Source organism: Coregonus lavaretus, assembly GCF_964263955.1.
Source record: "Coregonus lavaretus genome assembly, chromosome: 2".
NCBI classification, from domain to species: domain Eukaryota; kingdom Metazoa; phylum Chordata; class Actinopteri; order Salmoniformes; family Salmonidae; genus Coregonus; species Coregonus lavaretus.
Window position 1 is genome coordinate 47,981,588 of NC_139989.1, and position 19,578 is coordinate 48,001,165.

General features: G+C 42.6%; 1 protein-coding gene across 1 annotated transcript; it reads left to right on the forward strand.

Moving 5' to 3' along the window:
* The first annotated feature begins 1,324 nt into the window (after window positions 1-1,324).
* Window positions 1,325-18,612, forward strand: LOC311147850 (phosphoribosyl pyrophosphate synthase-associated protein 1). Its single transcript, XM_084184664.1, has 10 exons — window positions 1,325-1,682; window positions 2,254-2,306; window positions 7,460-7,526; window positions 7,933-8,105; window positions 8,618-8,733; window positions 8,848-8,903; window positions 9,009-9,154; window positions 12,408-12,478; window positions 12,703-12,849; window positions 16,358-18,612. The coding sequence occupies exons 1-10, from the start codon at window positions 1,600-1,602 to the stop codon at window positions 16,514-16,516; spliced, it is 1,071 nt and encodes a 356-aa protein (XP_084040790.1). The 5' UTR covers window positions 1,325-1,599; the 3' UTR covers window positions 16,517-18,612.
* The last annotated feature ends 966 nt before the right edge of the window (window positions 18,613-19,578 follow it).

The window sequence follows — 19,578 nt, forward strand, 5'->3', positions numbered from 1 at the left end:
CATCACATCAGTACCATCCGCATGATAATTGCTGCAAGAAGCAAATCAGATGTTCAACTAAACTCTTGACTTCAAGCCCAAGTTCGGCAGATGGCGATATTGAGTCATTCCATCTTACCATCCAAACGCATTGTATGCAGCCGGCAATACATTCGTATCCCTAGTGACCTCTTCCTACCTAAAACATTCTCCATTCAGGCTGCATAGGCTTCACTTTCCTCATTAGCTTTATTTAATGTAGAGAATGTCGGAAAAAAACATTTTCCACCGCCCTGCTAGAGTGGCTAAATGCTAATCCCCAATGTTGTATTTCACATTCAGCCAATCAGGTTGCGGCAGACTGTTTTTTCACCCCTAACAGTGGAGGTGTCAAAATACTAATAAAACCTAGTGGTCAAACAGGGAAATGGTTCCAATCATTTTTACACCATTCGTTTTTTTCCCCATAGGGGATTTTATAAACACTTAAAATAAGGGCTGTGTTTCGTGTAGGCTTACATTGGTATGACGTTTTGATAACCATGTAAATCTCTCTGAGTTTTATCAGCATATTCGGCTCTATTTATTCTCATATTCGAAAATGCTAATTAGCATCAAAGTAGACATCATGCAAGACCTCAAATCCCTGGAAACTCCGACTCTGATCTTTTCGACTCATTCAGTCAAAATAACAAATCTTTTGACTCATTTCGTTCATTTGAGTAAGTAATGCCCAGAGCATGCAGGACCACTGACCAGCAAATGATGAACTAAAAACACCAAACAGTCATGATTCTTACAAGCCTCTCATTCACATTTCATAAATCCTGCTGCAGGTAGGACTCATTACAGCCAGCACTAGCAGGTCAAACGAACCACTAAAGTCATTGTCATTAACTGAACAGTCAGTAAAAAGAGTCGTTCAAAAATAATGAATTGTTCACGAACTTCACATCACTAGTTGAAACCAAGACTGTTCTCAGGGCGAGTCTCCCGGCTTTGACTAGCAGAAGTGATTTTTCGTAGCAGGTAATGAAAACTTAAGCAGCAGGTTAAGAGAATTTACGCAGCAGGTTAGTAGAATAAGATGGACGGTAACGACTTGAAACGACTCAATATCGCCATCTGCCGGCTACTTGACTCCCAGTGTAAGAATCAATATAACTAATTGATTCAAAAACACTCCCGTTTCCACCTAAAAATAAATACATTGCTAACTCAAATGGATAACAACTAATAACACGCTTCAGGTCTGTCACATTAATTAAATAAGACTTTTCCTAGATTGGTATTTTGATTTGGTTCAGGATTCTTTTTTTCATCTCTTGCACAGCCAGCCAACCACACACACAATCAGACAGACAGCAAAGCTAACGAGGAGCTAGACGCAATCAATTTATTTCACTCAGCTAGCGTAGCTATCTTGGGAGATCATAAGGTCTAATAATAACAAAGTGCATTTTAACATCAATGTCTGACGTTTTTGTGTTTTTCTTCGTATGACTACCGAACAGTTAACTCAGCTTGCTAGCAAGCTGCAAGTGTGGTAGTTTGAGAAGTAGCTAGCGCCGTTAGTACTAGCGGTTTACACAGGTGCTAGCTAGCTAACCAGCTGCCAGAATGAATGTCGCAAAAAGTGGTTATCGGGTCTTCTCTGCTAATTCTACTGCAGCATGTACAGAACTAGCCAAGAAGATAACTGAGTATGTATATTTTATTGTAATAGCTAAATGTACGTGTTGTTATGATAGCTAGCTAGATAGCTAACCAGCTAATGTTGCTAGCTAGCACGCTACAATGTGTATGCTGCTGTTTGCAGGTGCATGACCACAGGTGAAGTCATTTGAATTTAGCCAGAGCTCTTGCTTACTGTCATTCATCTATTGGGTTTATGAGTTGGTAATCTGCTAGATGTTGACAATGACATTCAGAGGCATAAGGGAATTTATTTAATGTGAGACAATGTTGGGTGTCTCGGCTGTGTGAAACTGGGAACTGTCTGTTATCAGTGACATTGAAACAGCGAGGGAGTGCCTGTGATCTAGCTTAACTCTTCCCATGTCTAGAGGTGCGAGGTAGTGGGCCCACTGTCTCGGAATTACAATGTAACACATTCCAAAATGTAGCTATTTTGCTTGGGTATCAAATGGTAGAGGTACAGTAGGCTTAGTCAGAGTGGGATCAGTGTCCATGCAGGGCCTCTGTCCTGTCTGAATAAGACACATCACAGTGTCATACCTCTTGTACTGGTTTGTCTGGTGTGTTTTTCCACAGACGACTGGGAGTTGAATTGGGCAAGTCGGTGGTCTATCAAGAGTCCAATAGAGGTGAGTTGAAACCAATTATGCAATAACAATGGAGGCTGCTGAGGGGAGGACAGCTCATAATAATTGGAATAATAACATGGAAACCACGTGTTTGATACCATTCCATTTACTCCGTTCCAGACATTATTATGAGCCGTCCTCCTCTCAGCAGCCTCCACTGGTATACAGTGCATTCGGAAAGTATTCAGACCCCTTCCCTTTCTCCACATTTTGTTACGTTACAGCCTTATTCTAAAATCCTCATCAATCTACACACAATACCCCATAATGACAAAGTGAAAGCAGGTTTTTGCAAATGTATAAAAACAGACAAACCTTATTTCATACGTATTCCGACCCTTTGCTATGAGACTCGAAATTGAGCTCAGGTGGATCCTGTTTCCATTGATCATCCTTGAGATGTTTCTACAACTTGATTGGAGTCCACCTGTGGTAAATTCAATTGATTGGACATGATTTGGAAAGGCGCACACCTGTATATATAAGGTCCCACAGTTGACAGTGCATGTCAGAGCAAAAACCAAGCCATGAGGTCGAATGAATTGTCCGTATAGCTCAGAGACAGGATTGTGTCGAGGCACAGATGTGGGGAAGGGTACCAAAACATTTCTGCAGCATTGAAGGTCCCCAAGAACACAGTGGCCTCCATCATTCTTAAATGGAAGAAGTTTGGAACCACCAAGACTCTTCCTAGAGCTGGCTGCCCGGCCAAACTGAGCAATATGGGGAGAAGGGCCTTGGTCAGGGAGGTGACCAAGAACCCGATGTTCACTCTGACAGAGCTCCAGAGTTCCTCTGTGGAGATGGGAGAACCTTCCAGAAGGACAACCATCTCTGCAGCACTCCCAACAATCAGGCCTTTATGGTAGAGTGGCCAGAACGAAGCCACTCCTAAGTAAAAGGCACATGACAACCCGCTTGGAGTTTGCCAAAAGGCACCTAAAGGACTCTCAGACCATGACAAACAAGATTGGTCTGATGAAACCAAGATTCAACTATTTGGCCTGAATGCCAAGCGTCACGTCTGGGGACACCTGGCACCATCCCTACGGTGAAGCGTGGTGGTGGCAGCCAAATCAAATCAAATTGTATTTGTCACATACACGTGTTTAGCAGATGTTATAGCGGGTGTAGCGAAATGCTTGTGCTTCTAGCTCCGACAGTGCAGTAATATCTAACAAGTAATATCTAACAATTTCACAACATATACCCAATACACACAAAACTAGTAAGGAATGGGATTTAAGAATATATACATACAGTGGGGAGAACAAGTATTTGATACAATGCCGATTTTGCAGGTTTTCCTACTTACAAAGCATGTAGAGGTCTGTAATTTTTATCATAGGTACACCTCAACTGTGAGAGATGGAATCTAAAACAAAAATCCAGAAAATCACATTGTATGATTTTTAAGTAATTAATTTGCATTTTATTGCATGACATAAGTATTTGATCAACTGCCAACCAGTAAGAATTCCGTCTCTCACAGACCTGTTCGTTTTTCTTTAAGAAGCCCTCCTGTTCTCCACTCATTACCTGTATTAACTGCACCTGTTTGAACTCGTTACCTGTATAAAAGACACCTGTCCACACACTCAATCAAACAGACTCCAACCTCTCCACAATGGCCAAGACCAGAGAGCTGTGTAAGGACATCAGGGATAAAATTGTAGACCTGCACAAGGCTGGGATGGGCTACAGGACAATAGGCAAGCAGCTTGGTGAGAAGGCAATAACTGTTGCCGCAATTATTAGAAAATGGAAGAAGTTCAAGATGACGGTCAATCACCCTCGGTCTGGGGCTCCATGCAAGATCTCACCTCGTGGGGCATCAATGATCATGAGGAAGGTGAGGGATCAGCCCAGAACTACACGGCAGGACCTGGTCAATGACCTGAAGAGAGCTGGGACCACAGTCTCAAAGAAAACCATTAGTAACACACTACGCCGTCATGGATTAAAATCCTGCAGTGCACGCAAGGTCCCCCTGCTCAAGCCAGCGCATGTCCAGGCCCGTCTGAAGTTTGCCAATGACCATCTGGATGATCCAGAGGAGGAATGGGAGAAGGTAATGTGGTCTGATGAGACAAAAATAGAGCTTTTTGGTCTAAACTCCACTCGCCGTGTTTGGAGGAAGAAGAAGGATGAGTACAACCTCAAGAACACCATCCCAACCGTGAAGCATGGAGGTGGAAACATCATTCTTTGGGGATGCTTTTCTGCAAAGGGGACAGGACGACTGCACCGTATTGAGGGGAGGATGGATGGGGCCATGTATCGCGAGATCTTGGCCAACAACCTCCTTCCCTCAGTAAGAGCATTGAAGATGGGTCGTGGCTGGGTCTTCCAGCATGGCAACGACCCGAAACACACAGCCAGGGCAACTAAGGAGTGGCTCCGTAAGAAGCATCTCAAGGTCCTGGAGTGGCCTAGCCAGTCTCCAGACCTGAACCCAATAGAAAATCTTTGGAGGGAGCTGAAAGTCCGTATTGCCCAGCAACAGTCCCGAAACCTGAAGGATCTGGAGAAGGTCTGTATGGAGGAGTGGGCCAAAATCCCTGCTGCAGTGTGTGCAAACCTGGTCAAGACCTACAGGAAACGTATGATCTCTGTAATTGCAAACAAAGGTTTCTGTACCAAATATTAAGTTCTGCTTTTCTGATGTATCAAATACTTATGTCATGCAATAAAATGCAAATTAATTACTTAAAAATCATACAATGTGATTTTCTGGATTTTTGTTTTAGATTCCATCTCTCACAGTTGAGGTGTACCTATGATAAAAATTACAGACCTCTACATGCTTTGTAAGTAGGAAAACCTGCAAATTGGCAGTGTATCAAATACTTGTTCTCCCCACTGTATATGGACAAGCAATGACAGAGCGGCATGGACTAAGATACAGTAGAATATTATAGAATAGAATGCAGTATATACATATGAGATGAGTAGTGCAAGATATGTAAACATTATTAATGTGACTAGTGTTCCATTTCTTAAAGTGGCCAGTGATTTCAATAGGCAGCAGCAGCCTCTAATGTGCTAGTGATGGCTATTTAACAGTCTGATGGCCTTGAGATAGAAGCTGTTTTTCATTCTCTCGGTCCCAGCTTTGATGCACCTGTACAGACCTCGCCTTCTGGATGATAGTGGGGTGAACAGGCAGTGGCTTGGGTGGTTGATGTCCTTGATGATTTTTTTGGCCTTCCTGTGACATCGGGTGCTGTATGTGTCTTGGAGGGCGGGTAGTTTGCCCCTGGTAATGCGTTCGGCAGACCGCAACACCCTCTGGAGAGCCCTGCGGTTGCGGGCGGTGCAGTTGCCTTACCAGGCGGTGATACAGCCCGACACGATGCTCTCAATTGTGCATCTGTAAAAGTTTGTGAGGGTTTTAGGTGCTAAGCCGAATTTCTTCAGCCTCCTGAGGTTGAAGAGGCTCTGTTGCGCCTTCTTCACCACACTGTCTGCGTGGGTGGACCATTTCAGTTTGTCGGTGATGTGTATGCCAAGGAACTTGAAGCTTTCCACCTTCTCCACTGCGGTCCCGTCGATGTGGATAGGGGGGTGCACCCTCTGCTGTTTCAGTCCACGATCATCTCCTTTGTTTTGTTGATGTTGAGTGAGAGGTTATTTTCCTGGCACCACACTCCCAGAGCCCTCACCTCCTCCCTGTAGGCGGTCTCGTCATTGTTGGTAATCAAGCCTACTACTGTTGTGTCGTCTGCAAACTTGATGATTTAGTTGGAGGCGTGCTTGGCCACGGTGCTTCAACAAAGTACTGAGTAAAGGGTCTGAATACTTATGTAAATGTGATATTTCAGTTTTTTCTTTTTAATAAATTAGGAAAAATTTCTAAAAACCTGTTTTTGCTTTGTCATTATGGGGTATTATTTAATCAACTTTAGAATAAGGCTGTAACAACAAAATGTGGAAAAGGTCAAGGGGTCTGAATACTTTCTGAATGCACTGTATAAATCATTGGTTTAAACCAGGGGTTGGAACCAAAATTATTTTCCAATCGTTTCATTCTGAAAATATATATATTTTTTTTGTTCTGTTCCACTGTTCCTACCAGCAAAATGAAGTTGTGAACCGTTTCGAACCCAAAATAATTAACGGTTTATGTTGTTCATTTTTGTTCCTTTTTAAACCTCTGAAATTGATTTTTTTAAAAACATTTAGCTCGACATTAAATCACTTCATCAATTAGTGCAGCTAGAATAGCTTGCTATGGACCAGGCAAGCTATTTACATGGATTGGACAGACACTTGTAGGGTGCGAGATGCGACTGAAATTGAGAGCGAGAGAGGGAGGAGGAGGCTTGGCTTGACGCGCTGGGCATCTTGTTGTTATGACATGCATTATCTGAATTACATTTACATTTTAGTCATTTAGCAGACGCTCTTATCCAGAGTGACTTACAGTTAGTGAGTGCATACATTTTTCATACTGGCCCCCCGTGGGAATCGAACCCACACCCCTGGCGTTGCAAGCGCCATGCTCTACCAACTGAGCTACAGAAGGCCTGTAGTCCCACAGAATTATGCTTACCGAGGAGCGACTTCTATGAAGGAACTTTGAATGTCTGACCTTCAGAGAGTTGGCCATTGGACCAGAGCTAGCTAGCTAACAAGCTTGTGTGTGCAGAGCGGCACCAGAATTAAAACAAAAACACGTCTTACATTTGTATAGTTTCTGAGCGACAGAGGTAGGGCTTTGCATAGGCTTTTGTTGTGTTTTTATGTGGGACTGGAAAAAAATGCCTGGAACGTAAAATAATGTTATTTACTGGTTCCCATACTTTTAAAATAACTGTTCTGTTTTGGAACAGTATAGATCACTTTCATTCCCGATTCTGTTCCTCCCAAAAATAAATTGGTTCTGTTCCCTGAACCAGTTCCAACCCCTGGTTGAAACCCAGTCACTCTGCCTACTGTGCTAATACAAATGACACCTTATTTGTTTGGCCTGATACAAAGCATTTCTCTCTTTGGAAAACATGAAATGTTACAGATAAGTGTTTACAATGGCTTGATAATTATGCCCTAGTTAACAGAAACTAGGCTCAACACATTTGGGGAGCTGCAAGTGTAAAGTTAGCATTTTACCGACATTTGCTGTTGATTCAACTTTATGTGACCCTTGATAGAGACCAGAGTAGATGTGAAGGAATCCGTTCGCGGCCAAACTATCTTCATCATCCAGACCATACCCAGGTGAGTAGACTGAAATATGTCATCTCCCCCACACTTCTGTGTCTAGGACACAGACACACCAATACTGTGTGTGTAATGTGGTGCAGCCCTAAGGACTATGCATATCAATCTATGTTGTAGGAGGGGTATTCACACAGTCATATCACGTTAGGTTACATTACCTATATTTAAATCTGTTTGATTCACACACTATAAATCAGACACAAGCTCATCTGCCATAATATGAATAGCTACCAGTGTTATTAATAGTCATCCTCTTATGTCATCTGGCTTGGCATGCACAAGCTGTACTGAGCATATATTGTTGCCCTCTGCTGGACAGTTGCTCAGCATGGGTTTGCACTGAACGGACCATAAATGTGACCATCATTATTTGTTATTGACACTTTTCCCTTGTTTTAACCAGAGATGTGAACACGGCCATCATGGAGCTGCTGGTCATGGCCTACGCCCTCAAGACCTCCTGTGCCAAGAACATCATTGGGGTCATCCCCTACTTCCCCTACAGCAAGCAGTGTAAGATGAGGAAGAGGGGTTCCATAGTGTGCAAGCTGCTGGCTTCCATGCTAGCCAAAGCAGGTAATTACAGTCTGTATGCAAGTGTTAACAGTTTACTGTTTACATTGCCCTTGACCATCTGTGTTAAAGGAAAATGTCTACATTTTCCAACTTCACATTCGTCCTCTCCAGCCCCACCCCAACATCAACATATGTGAAAATGGAGTGTTTATTTTGTTTTGTGGAAAAATAATATAGAGGAAGATAAGTGTTTCCAATGACATCATCAGTGTGCATCATGTGATTTTAACCAATAATGAGTAGGCATCGACTTCTAATTGTCTACTAATTGGTTGATGATGTCATTGGAAACACTTATCTGCCTCTATCTTTTTTACTACTAAACATAGAAACATGCCATTTTCACATATGTTGATGTCGGGGTGGTGCTGGAGAAGAATTTGAAGTTGAAAATGATTTAAATTTCCCTTTAAACTTGCCGCTGTGGCTGATTTCTCATTCTGCACCTTCTCTTAAAAGCAGACTGCTGTTTCTTCAGTCTCTTTTCTCATCCCCTCTCTTTCTCCTTCCAGGTTTAACTCACATCATCACAATGGATTTACATCAGAAGGAGATCCAGGGCTTCTTCAGTTTTCCAGTGGACAACCTGCGTGCCTCCCCCTTCCTGCTTCAGTACATCCAGGAGGAGGTAACAATCTCACTGTAGCTCATGTGCCATGCCTGGTTGTAAAGTTGTAAGATCGTAAACTACACACAGCAGCCTATTCGATGTAAAATGTGGTCTCCTCTCACTTCCCTTCAGGTCCCAGATTATAGAAACGCCATTATTGTTGCAAAGTCACCGTCTGCTGCTAAGAGGTAAAATACTATTTAGTTACAGAGCCCTGGAGTGTGATCATATAATGTAAATAATGTAAAGGTGTGTCTGCATTTCTCCAGTGTTTTCTTGCTGTTGTCTTTCAGAGCTCAGTCCTATGCAGAGCGACTGCGTTTGGGCCTGGCAGTGATGCATGGGGAGGCTCAGTGTTCAGAGTCTGACATGGCGGACGGACGACACTCTCCCCCCTGTGTCCGTAACACCTCAGGACACCCTGGGCTGGAGCTGCCTTGTAAGACCTCTCTAGAAGCCCTATATAGCTTGGTACCAGCCAGGTATAGTTGTAGTCAGTCTGCCATCAGATCAAATTGAAACTGTATCTATGTCTGTAGCTTCCCCAATTCATTAGTGTTGGTCAGGCTATGTCTGTTAGATATAGATAGATGCATAGATGCCCGTGCTCTTCAATGGTTGCATCCAAAAGTATGTTAAGTGTAGTGTGAAATGTTCGTCGGAATTATTTGAATCATTATTTCAAACCCCCAAAACATCCATGGCAAAATCCTCATCATGAATTTAATGTCAGCACTAACAGCTTCATAAAAGTAATGATTCTGCTGTAACCATTTTAACACCTGACATTCTTTTTAAAGGATCTTGAATATTGTAGCCTATTTACTGCACGCTCTAACACCACAGATACACAGCCTCTACTAATGTTGCAACCTTAGCCTCCGTAAAATGATCTTAAGGCATTCATACCAAATTGTTTTAGAATGGTTTAGATGTTTAAAAATGACATTTTGGATAAGAGAACATACATTTTGTTTTTCATTTTGAGAGGATGACACTAACTTGATATTGGATATGTAGTTCAACACATTTTCTCAGTACATTCGTGGTAAGGCTGTTAAAACAGTTGGGTCTGACAAAATATGGTCAGACTTTCTGTCTGGGCTTTGTGTAATTGGCAAATGACTCCAGAGTATTTATTATGCCCAACTGGCTGCCCCCCCCCTTCAGTTTTAGTGTTTGTAATAATATTTGTATTATTTACTTCATTTATTATCCTTGACTTTAAAAATCCTCTTATTGTAAGCCTGGGTCAGTTGCAAACTGCCCTACACATTTCTTGAATGAATAAGCTTGAAGTCCTAGAGGAATAGTTTTGGATTCTTCACTAAGTAACACACGGGTTAGCTTGAAAGATTTTGCTTAATGTAAGAGGATTTTCCAAGTCCTGGCTTCATGTCTTAGTAGTCTATGTTATGTGGAGTCTCTGTGGATGTGTGTTAACGTGGTGTTTATTTGTTGGTAATAGCTGGCAGCAAACAACAAGCTCCGTTCCCAGGCATAGAGCTCCCAAGTACGACCGTAAACTTTAATTAGCTTTTGACCACCAAATGGTTCCTCTCCAAATGGTTCCTCAATGCGTGCATGTAGTGATCAAGGGTTTTCGAATCATCTTGCCAACGAACAGTCTTAAGTACAGGGTCCTCAGTTGTGAGCACAAAAAATACTATCAATGGACCAATTACATTTACATTTACATTTTAGTCATTTAGCAGACGCTCTTATCCAGAGCGACTTACATGAGCAATTAGGGTTAAGTGCCTTGCTCAAGGGCACATCGACAGATTTTTCACCTAGTCGGCTCGGGGATTAGAACCAGCGACCTTTCGGTTACTGGCACAACGCTCTTAACCACTAAGCTACCTGCCGCCCATGGCAATTAAAAATGATATGGATCAGCTAGTTGATGTGCTCTAGCGCTACAGATCCATAGTGGATGTGCTGACGCCTGTTGTTACCCTCACTACATACTGTAGATGAAATCATCATAAGGAATGGGATCAATGTCTTCCTTGATCCACAGTCAGGTCTCCAGCAGTGTGCCGGTGTCAGAGGCAGAGACTTTAGATTGTTCTGCAAGATGGCCGAAAGCCCTCCGTTAGTTGCTTTGTGAGACTCTCTTCAATCATTTGTCAAATGGAACCATTTCTCCCAGATACATGTTTTTATTTTCATCCGGACTCATCTTGCCAATCAACACATCATGCTTCCCTATTGAAGCCTCGACCGAAGCAGTCTAACACCTGGCCTTCAGAAATGCATGTTTTAATACTAATTAAGCATGCCTTTGATATATAGGCCTAATACGTCATGATAGGAAGAGGAAACAGGATAATCATTTTTTTCTGAATCTAAAGCAAAGATCCAGATTTTTGAGTGGGTGGCAACATGTTCTTGTGTGTGCTGCTGAACACACACAATACAGTACAACACAGTAGGTGAGGTCAGGGTTATGCTGTGTTCAACCTCTTCCCTGCTGCCCATACAAACCAGTGGGCTGCTGTGTCACACACCTTGGGCCTTCCCACATTTAAATAACCAGAGTTGTACAGAGAAACAGCAATCAGAAGGTGTTTGGATCTATAAATCCCAAAAGTGGACCCTACATGTCAATAACAACACATCTACTGGTTTGGGTGTGCAAATCTGATTATAACCTCAAACCATGACTATCACATATTAGCTGTATAGTTGTATTATAGCAAATGTATTCCTTAGCTCAGCAATGCTAGCTTCTAGCCTAATTGAGAGGATTGCTGAGATCTTCAGGCTTTTCAACTCTTGCCTCACATATATCCAAGACAAGTTTATCACCAACATATGTGTAGGCCTAACTATAGTTTTTACTAGATAATTTCAATGAATTTCTATATTCTACCTGAAAACATTCTAGGTAGTACATATGTTTAAGACTACAGAAGATTTTAAAACCTAGTGATGATGTTGATGCATTTTGAAAAGCTGAAATGTTCCAGTGCTTATTATTGCTTGTGTGTGGTCCCCTGTAAGGAAGGCATGTGTTCCAGGCATGAACCTGTGTTCCCTACTCTTCTCTAGCTTTCACTCCCTCAATCAGCTTCCCCACTCTGGCTGGCAGATTGTCCATCCGCTGATTGTGCGCTTCCCCCATTGACTGACAACAGTGGTGTTCAATAAGACAAACCAGGAACATTAGTAAGCGTGTGATTACCTCATCAGTGCTTGTCTGCCTCTATTGTTTTTGATGGATTAACGACAAGATTAGGTTGTGCATATTGCTATATGCAAACTGTTGCCAAATGTCTGCTCTGAGCAGGCAGTGTTGTGGAGGCAATTCGATATCAGTCTGATTGGGTATGCTGGGCAAAAGGCCTGTCATTTTGATTCTGCGTGCGCTGTAATGAGTTTTGCATTCTAGTTAAATCTATAAGAGTATAATGGGGACAATTGACAGAATTTATCAAATTTCCCAATTACATCTCATTTTGAAAAGAGAATGTTAACCAGTTACCAAGAAGGGGTGGAATTGCATGGAAAATGAACTAATTGAAGAATACATAATCATAACAGTGATTGAAATTGGAGTTTGTAATTGCTTTTAACCCATCTTACCCAATCTACTCTGAGATGTATGCTCATTAGTTTTATTGTTTAGGCCTACGGATACTGTATGTGATGACTGTAGCAGTGACCAGTTCGTTCTTCCTTTTCAGTAATGATGGCCAAGGAGAAGCCCCCGATCACTGTTGTAGGAGATGTGGGAGGAAGAATCGCCATCATTGTTGTAAGAAATGTGCCCCTTTGTTTGGGCCGTTTGTGATTTGTACAGGAAGGCCTGTGCTAAAATGAGCCACTTGAAATTAATTTGCTAAATTCTGCCACATTTGAATTTAATAACAGAATATGACACCCTTAGATTATGGATGAAGGAACTACAGGCATATCTATGCTGATATGTCTCATACAAAATACATCATTTCCAATCCCATGGTTGCTGTTCTTTCCCAGGATGACATCATAGACGACGTGGAGGACTTTGTGGCGGCAGCTGAGATTCTGAAGGAGAGAGGAGCTTACAAGATCTACATCATGGCTACACATGGGCTGCTGTCTGCTGATGCCCCCCGCCTTATTGAGGAGTCTGCCATCGACGAGGTGAGATACAGACGTAGGATCTTAATTTGAGACAGTCTGCTACAGCAGGAAAATAATCCTGTCGCAACAGGAAATGTGAATTATGTGGATTATAATTAATGGACATTTTTTGTAGGGGTTGATAAATTTTTTGTAAGGGAAAATCAAGTCTGAAATTTCGAAGTGGAAATGACAAACTTCAGAACCCTTTTAAAACTTTAAATACACTACCAAGTTTTACATTTCCTGCATTGCATTACATTTCCTGCAACAGGGTGATCAAATTAAGATCCTACATCTGTAACATCCTATCTTCAGAGTTCGTACTGCTTGGTGAACTAAACTGGGATATGCTTAACACCCCGGCCATCCTACAATCTAAACTAGATGCCCTCAATCTCACACAAATTATCAAGGAACCTACCAGGTACAACCCTAAATCCGTAAACATGGGCACCCTCATAGATATCATCCTGACTAATTGACCCTCTAAATACACCTCCGCTGTCTTCAACCAGGATCTCAGCGATCACTGCCTCATTGCCTGCGTCCGTAATGGGTCCGCGGTCAAACGACCACCCCTCATCACTGTCAAATGCTCCCTAAAACACTTCAGCGAGCAGGCCTTTCTAATTGACCTGGCCCGGGTATCCTGGATGGATATTGACCTCATTCCGTCAGTAGAGGATGCCTGGATGTTCTTCAAAAGTGCTTTCCTCTCAATCTTAAATACGCATGCCCCATTCAAAAAATTCCGAACTAAGAACAGATATAGCCCCTGGTTCACCCCAGACTTGACTGCCCTTGACCAGCACAAAAACATCCTGTGGCGTACTGCATTAGCATCGAACAGCCCCCGCGATATGCATATAGGAACCAATATACACAATCAGTTAGGAAAGCAAAGGCTAGCTTTTTCAAACAGAAATTTGCTTCCTGTAGCACTAACTCCAAAAAGTTTTGGGACACTGTAAAGTCCATGGAGAATAAGAGCACCTCCTCCCAGCTACCAACTGCACTGAGGCTAGGAAACACTGTCACCACCGATAAATCTACGATAATCGAGAATTTCAATAAGCATTTTGCTACGGCTGGCCATGCTTTCCACCTGGCTACCCCTACCCCGGCCACCAGCTCTGCACCCTCCGCTGCAACTTGCCCATGCCCCCCCCGCTTCTCCTTCACCCAAATAGCTGATGTCCTGAAAGAGCTGCTAAATCTGGACCCCTATAAATCAGCTGGGCTAGACCATCTGGACCCTTTCTTTCTAAAATTAGCCGCCAAAATTGTCGCAACCCCTATTACTAGCCTGTTCAACCTCTCTTTCGTATCGTCTGAGATCCCCAGAGATTGGAAAGCTGCCGCGGTCATCCCCCTCTTCAAAGGGGGTGACACTCTAGATCCAAACTGTTACAGACCTATATCCATCCTGCCCTGCCCTTCGAAAGTATTTGAAAGCCAAGTTAACAAACAGACCATTTCGAATCCCACCGTACCTTCTCCGCTATGCAATCTGGTTTCCGAGCTGGTCATGGCTGCACCTCAGCCACGCTCAAGGTCCTAAACGATATAATAACCGCAATCGATAAAAGACAGTACTGTGCAGCCGTCTTCATCGACCTGGCCAAGGCTTTTGACTCTGTCAATCACCGCATTCTTATTGGCAGACTAAATAGCCTTGGTTTCTCAAATGACTGCCTCGCCTGGTTCACCAACTACTTCTCAGATAGAGTTCAATGTGTCAAATCGGAGGGCCTGTTGTCTGGACCTCTGGCAGTCTCTATGGGGGTGCCACAGGGTTCAATTCTCGGGCCGACTCTATTCTCTGTGTATATCAATGATGTCGCTCTTGCTGCTGGTGACTCTCAGATCCACCTCTACGCAGACGACACCATTTTGTACACATCTGGCCCTTCATTGGACACTGTGTTAACAAACCTCCAAACGAGCTTCAATGCCATACAACACTCCTTCCGTGGCCTCCAACTGCTCTTAAACGCTAGGAAAACTAAATGCATGCTCTTCATTCGAACGCTGCTTGCACCCACCCGCCCGACTAGAATCACTACTCTCGGCGGGTCTGACTTAGAATATGTGGACAACTACAAATACCTAGGTGTCTGGTTAGACCGTAAACTCTCCTTCCAGACTCACATTAAGCATCTCCAATCCAAAGTTAAATCTAGAATCAGCTTCCTATTTCGCAACAAAGCCTCCTTCACTCATGCTGCTAAACATGCCCTCGTAAAACGGACTATCCTACTGATCCTTGACTTCGTCGATGTCATTTACAAAATAGCTTCCAACACTCTACTCAGCAAATTGGATGTAGTCTATCACAGTGCCATCCGTTTTGTCACCAAAGCACCATATACTACCCACCATTGTGACCTGTATGCTCTCGTTGGCTGGCCCTCACTACATATTCGTTGCCAAACCCACTGGCTCCAGGTCATCTATAAATCACTTCTAGGCAAATCCCTGCCTTATCTTAGATCATTGGTCACCATAGCAACACCCACCCGTAGTATGTGTTCCAGCAGGTATATCTCACTGGTCATCCCCAAAGCCAACACCTCCTTTGGCCGCCATTCCTTCCAGTTGTCTGCTGCAAATGACTGGAACGAACTGCAAAAATCTCTGAAGCTGGAGACACTTATCGCCCTCACTAACTTTAAGCATCAGTTGTCAGAGCAGCTTACCGATCACTGCACCTGTACACAGCCCATCTGTAATTAGCCCACCCAACTACCTCATCCCCATATTGTTATTTACATTGTTATTTATTTTGCTCATTTGCACCCCAGTATCTCTATTTGCACATCATCTTCTGCACATCTATCACTCCAGTGTTAATACTAAATTGTATTTATTTTGCACTATGGCCTATTTATTGCCTTACCTCCATAACTTACTACATTTGCACACACTGTATATAGATTTTCTATTGCGTTATTGACTGTACGTTTTGTTTATTCCATATGTAACTCTGTGTTATTGTTGTTTTTACCGCACTGCTTTGCTTTATCTTGGCCAGGTCGCAGTTGTAAATGAGAGCTTGTTCTCGACTGGCTTACCTGGTTAAATAAAGGTGAAAAAAAAAACAAACAGCAGCCCTGTGTTCTGAATTTATCACTACATGTTGAAGGGGAAGTGCTCAGTTCCTCATCGTAAAAGCTTTTCAATCCCTTTACAACAAAGACAACGGCCACACTTTCTATGTACCACCTGTGTGCAAGGTATTGCAAATTGATTCGTAGGATGTTTGGTCGCCTGTATAAAGGCTGTTCTAAGATACAGTAGTCAGTCACAGTTCAATCTGAGTATGAGACAAAATAGACCACGCCTACGAACGGTTGAAAGCAGCGGATGGCCCGGCCGTCCTATCGCCTTTGACCACAGTACGTCGGCCATCATTTTCTATTAATTTCCAAACGATTCTACATGTAATATCAACACTGATCTACTGCACACGACCGACCTTCGTTATGGTGTTTCTTCCTCTGACCCCTGTCTGTCTGCCCCCCAGGTGGTGGTGACTAACACCGTCCCTCACGAGGTACAGAAGCTCCAGTGTCCCAAGATCAAGACAGTGGACGTCAGTATGATCCTGGCCGAGGCCATCCGCCGCATCCACAACGGGGAGTCCATGGCCTACCTGTTCCGCAACATCACGGTGGATGACTAGGGCCAGAGACATAGGGTTGAGTCTGTGCTGGAGGTGAGGTGTTAGGAGAAAGGCTGGTGGTACAAACGGTATGCTTCCCTCCTCTCTCCACAATGCTAGAAGTGCATACTGTTCCTGTTGTCTGCACCTTCACACAGCCTAGTTCAGATGACTAGGACGAGGGAGAGTACCGTCATCATATCCCCTCTTACAAACCAATCAAATGCATTTTCATCAGCTTTTAGTGCCAAAACATAACATGGAGTTGCTCAATAAAAGTGCTAAAAGAAACAAAAAGTTCAGCAATACTAAAAGGTTGATTTAACGTGCATATTTGTTGTCAGGTCATTTGTGTTTTATTCCCTTACTGTGCCAAGGTCTGGTAAACCAGCAGTGCATGAATTACAGTACCTCACCTCCATGGTAGTTTTGATACCTTTTTTAATCCCTCCATACTTGAAGATATGAAGGAATTTGTTATTTTATTGGTTCACTGTTCACTGTTTTGCCCACCCGAATGAAAAGTGTAGGGAAAGTACTGTATATTAGGATAAAAAACAGCTTTCCTTGTGTCTAGCCCAGGGGTGGGTGGAAATGAATATGTATGTAGAAATTGTAATGGACCTATATATTTTCAAATAACTTACATTTTTCTGGACCGCAAATTGCTTTCGGAAAAATCTGTGCGGCCCTCTGAAAATTGTTTCAATCCCGATGTGGCCCTCGAACCAAAATGATTGCCCACCCCTGGTCTAGCCACTGTCAACATATCTTATGATGGCTTTTTCTTCAGTTCTCCATTATGAAGGAGGGTGACCTAATTTCACTCTGTTTAAGTATCTTTCCAATAACATCAGTTATTGCTTAAATCATTTCCCCCCACACTCCTGGCCCTCCAGGCCTACCGAGCACTGTGACTGATTTGCATTTAGATGCAGGTGTGTTAATGCAAAACCTACTGAGAACAAAGCTAAAGGAACCCTAGGACAGCAGCTCCCAACCAGTTTTGTGTTCTGTGTGACTCACCTAAGCCTCGTGAATTCAGGCTGACTCACCAAATACATCTAATAACACAACATGTATTGTCTACCACCACCCGTTAGGCAACACATTAGGAACTTTTGACCCACCATCTTTGAATCCCAAACACTGTCCTAGTCATTGTTACTGTATTGGTCCAGTCAGTCAACTGTTCTCTGTGTAACTGTAACGAATGTCATGATGATTGCCACAGATCGTTGGGCAAACGGTATAACACCAGATGGATATCTGAATGGATATAACCTTTGACATCAAAGTGAGATATGACAACCTGCCTCTGAAGTAGACTTTCCTGTATAGTCTTGTTGCTTCTCGTTGGCATTCAGAAAGAATGACAATATATGCATAATGTGTCCATGCTGAGGTCATGGTTTTGAATATAGAAATTGCAAACGTGACACTTTCCCATATGATGTATGGAACTGTGGTGTCAACTTGCTGATCAGGAGGACTGCGATCTGTACATCTAGGACTGTAGGATCAAGTAGTCACGATATATGCCATTTATTTATTTTTATTTATTTATTTCACCTTTATTTAACCAGGTGACCCCTATGAAAAGATGTGGACTAATAGTCAAACTGATCTTCAAGGGAAGTTGTGTCTGAACACTCTGTTGGCTTTATGCTCAGGGAGATATGCTTCTGAGGCAAATGCATAATGTATGTGAAGAAAAACCGCTCTTAATGCTTGTGCCTATGTCTCTGGTACAGCAAAGTCTGTCAATGGAAATGTGTTGCATTCCTTTCTCTCTACCATCCGTTGTTACTTTCGTTGTTGACATTCAGTCCCTTGTTATCCTGTAGGATGTGCTAATTGTGTAAACCGCTAACTAGACCAGTGTCTGGTATAGACATGAGAAAAGGTAGTCCGTCTCGGAGAGGAATGGCTGTTGCTATGTCAACTCATATCCATGTCTTCCGATAGCACATTGATTTGTTACTTCACTACCCCTCTGTGTCTGATCTTGATATGGCCTAGCCTATTTGTGAGTTTATGATTTTATCTTAATCGAAAACCTCTGTCATTGGTGTCTGCATCCAATTTTTTGTAAGTTAAAATAAACCTTTGGCTCCATTTGTTTTTGCCAGACTTTTTATTGGTGAACAATATAGTTATAATGTGTTTAATAATGTAACCAGTTACATTTTATTCTGGAGTATTCTATTATGTCTAGTCTTAACAATCAATTCACTCTTCTGTTAAAATCAACCCTTCACATTTTTCAGGTCTACCTTCATCAGATCCCAGAACTATTGATTTGTAGTTACACATTTACTTGACCATCGTACAATCCCAATATTGTCAGTCGTTATACTTGATCAGGGGAAAATACCATAGAGTTTTATCTACGCTTTGATCAGAGAACATGACTTCTGGTTTGTGTTGTTGTAGTATAGCTACCTAATGCAGTGAGTTTCCAGTAAAGTGAGACAGAACTTCTTCAGATGGAGTCAGGGACCCTTTACTTGTTCTTCAGATGGAGTCAGGGACCCTTTACTTGTTCTTCAGATGGAGTCAGGGACCCTTTACTTGTTCTTCAGATGGAGTCAGGGACCCTTTACTTGTTCTTCAGATGGAGTCAGGGACCCTTTACTTGTTCTTCAGATGGAGTCAGGGACCCTTTACTTGTTCTTCAGATGGAGTCAGGGACCCTTTACTTGTTCTTCAGATGGAGTCAGGGACCCTTTACTTGTTCTTCAGATGGAGTCAGGGACCCTTTACTTGTTCCAAACTTCTCAGGTTTCTACTCATCACTGAGGAGCTTTGACCAAGTAGAGGGCCAGAGACTGACTAGAAAACTCTTATCCCATGCAGTGGAATCGTTGGTAAGGATGCACATGCTAATATACTACACCACCACTCCTAATAACTAAAAAAGTATGACAAAGACATTATAGACTAGTAATAGAATCTCATTTAACTAGAAGTGCTGACCTCTGATGTTGGCCCTATGAAGTCTTGGATAACAGAAAATAGTTTGCATGCATCATATTTAGGAGCTGTATGATAACCCATCACCTATAACAAAAATTTTACAT

Coding starts and splice junctions, on each gene's coding strand:
- LOC311147850 (XM_084184664.1), top strand. CDS start 1,600: ATGAATGTCGCAAAAAGTGGTTATCGGGTCTTCTCTGCTAATTCTACT. Junction 7,527..7,932: donor ATCATCCAGACCATACCCAG/GTGAGTAGACTG, acceptor TGTTTTAACCAG/AGATGTGAACACGGCCATCA. Junction 8,106..8,617: donor TTCCATGCTAGCCAAAGCAG/GTAATTACAGTC, acceptor TTCTCCTTCCAG/GTTTAACTCACATCATCACA.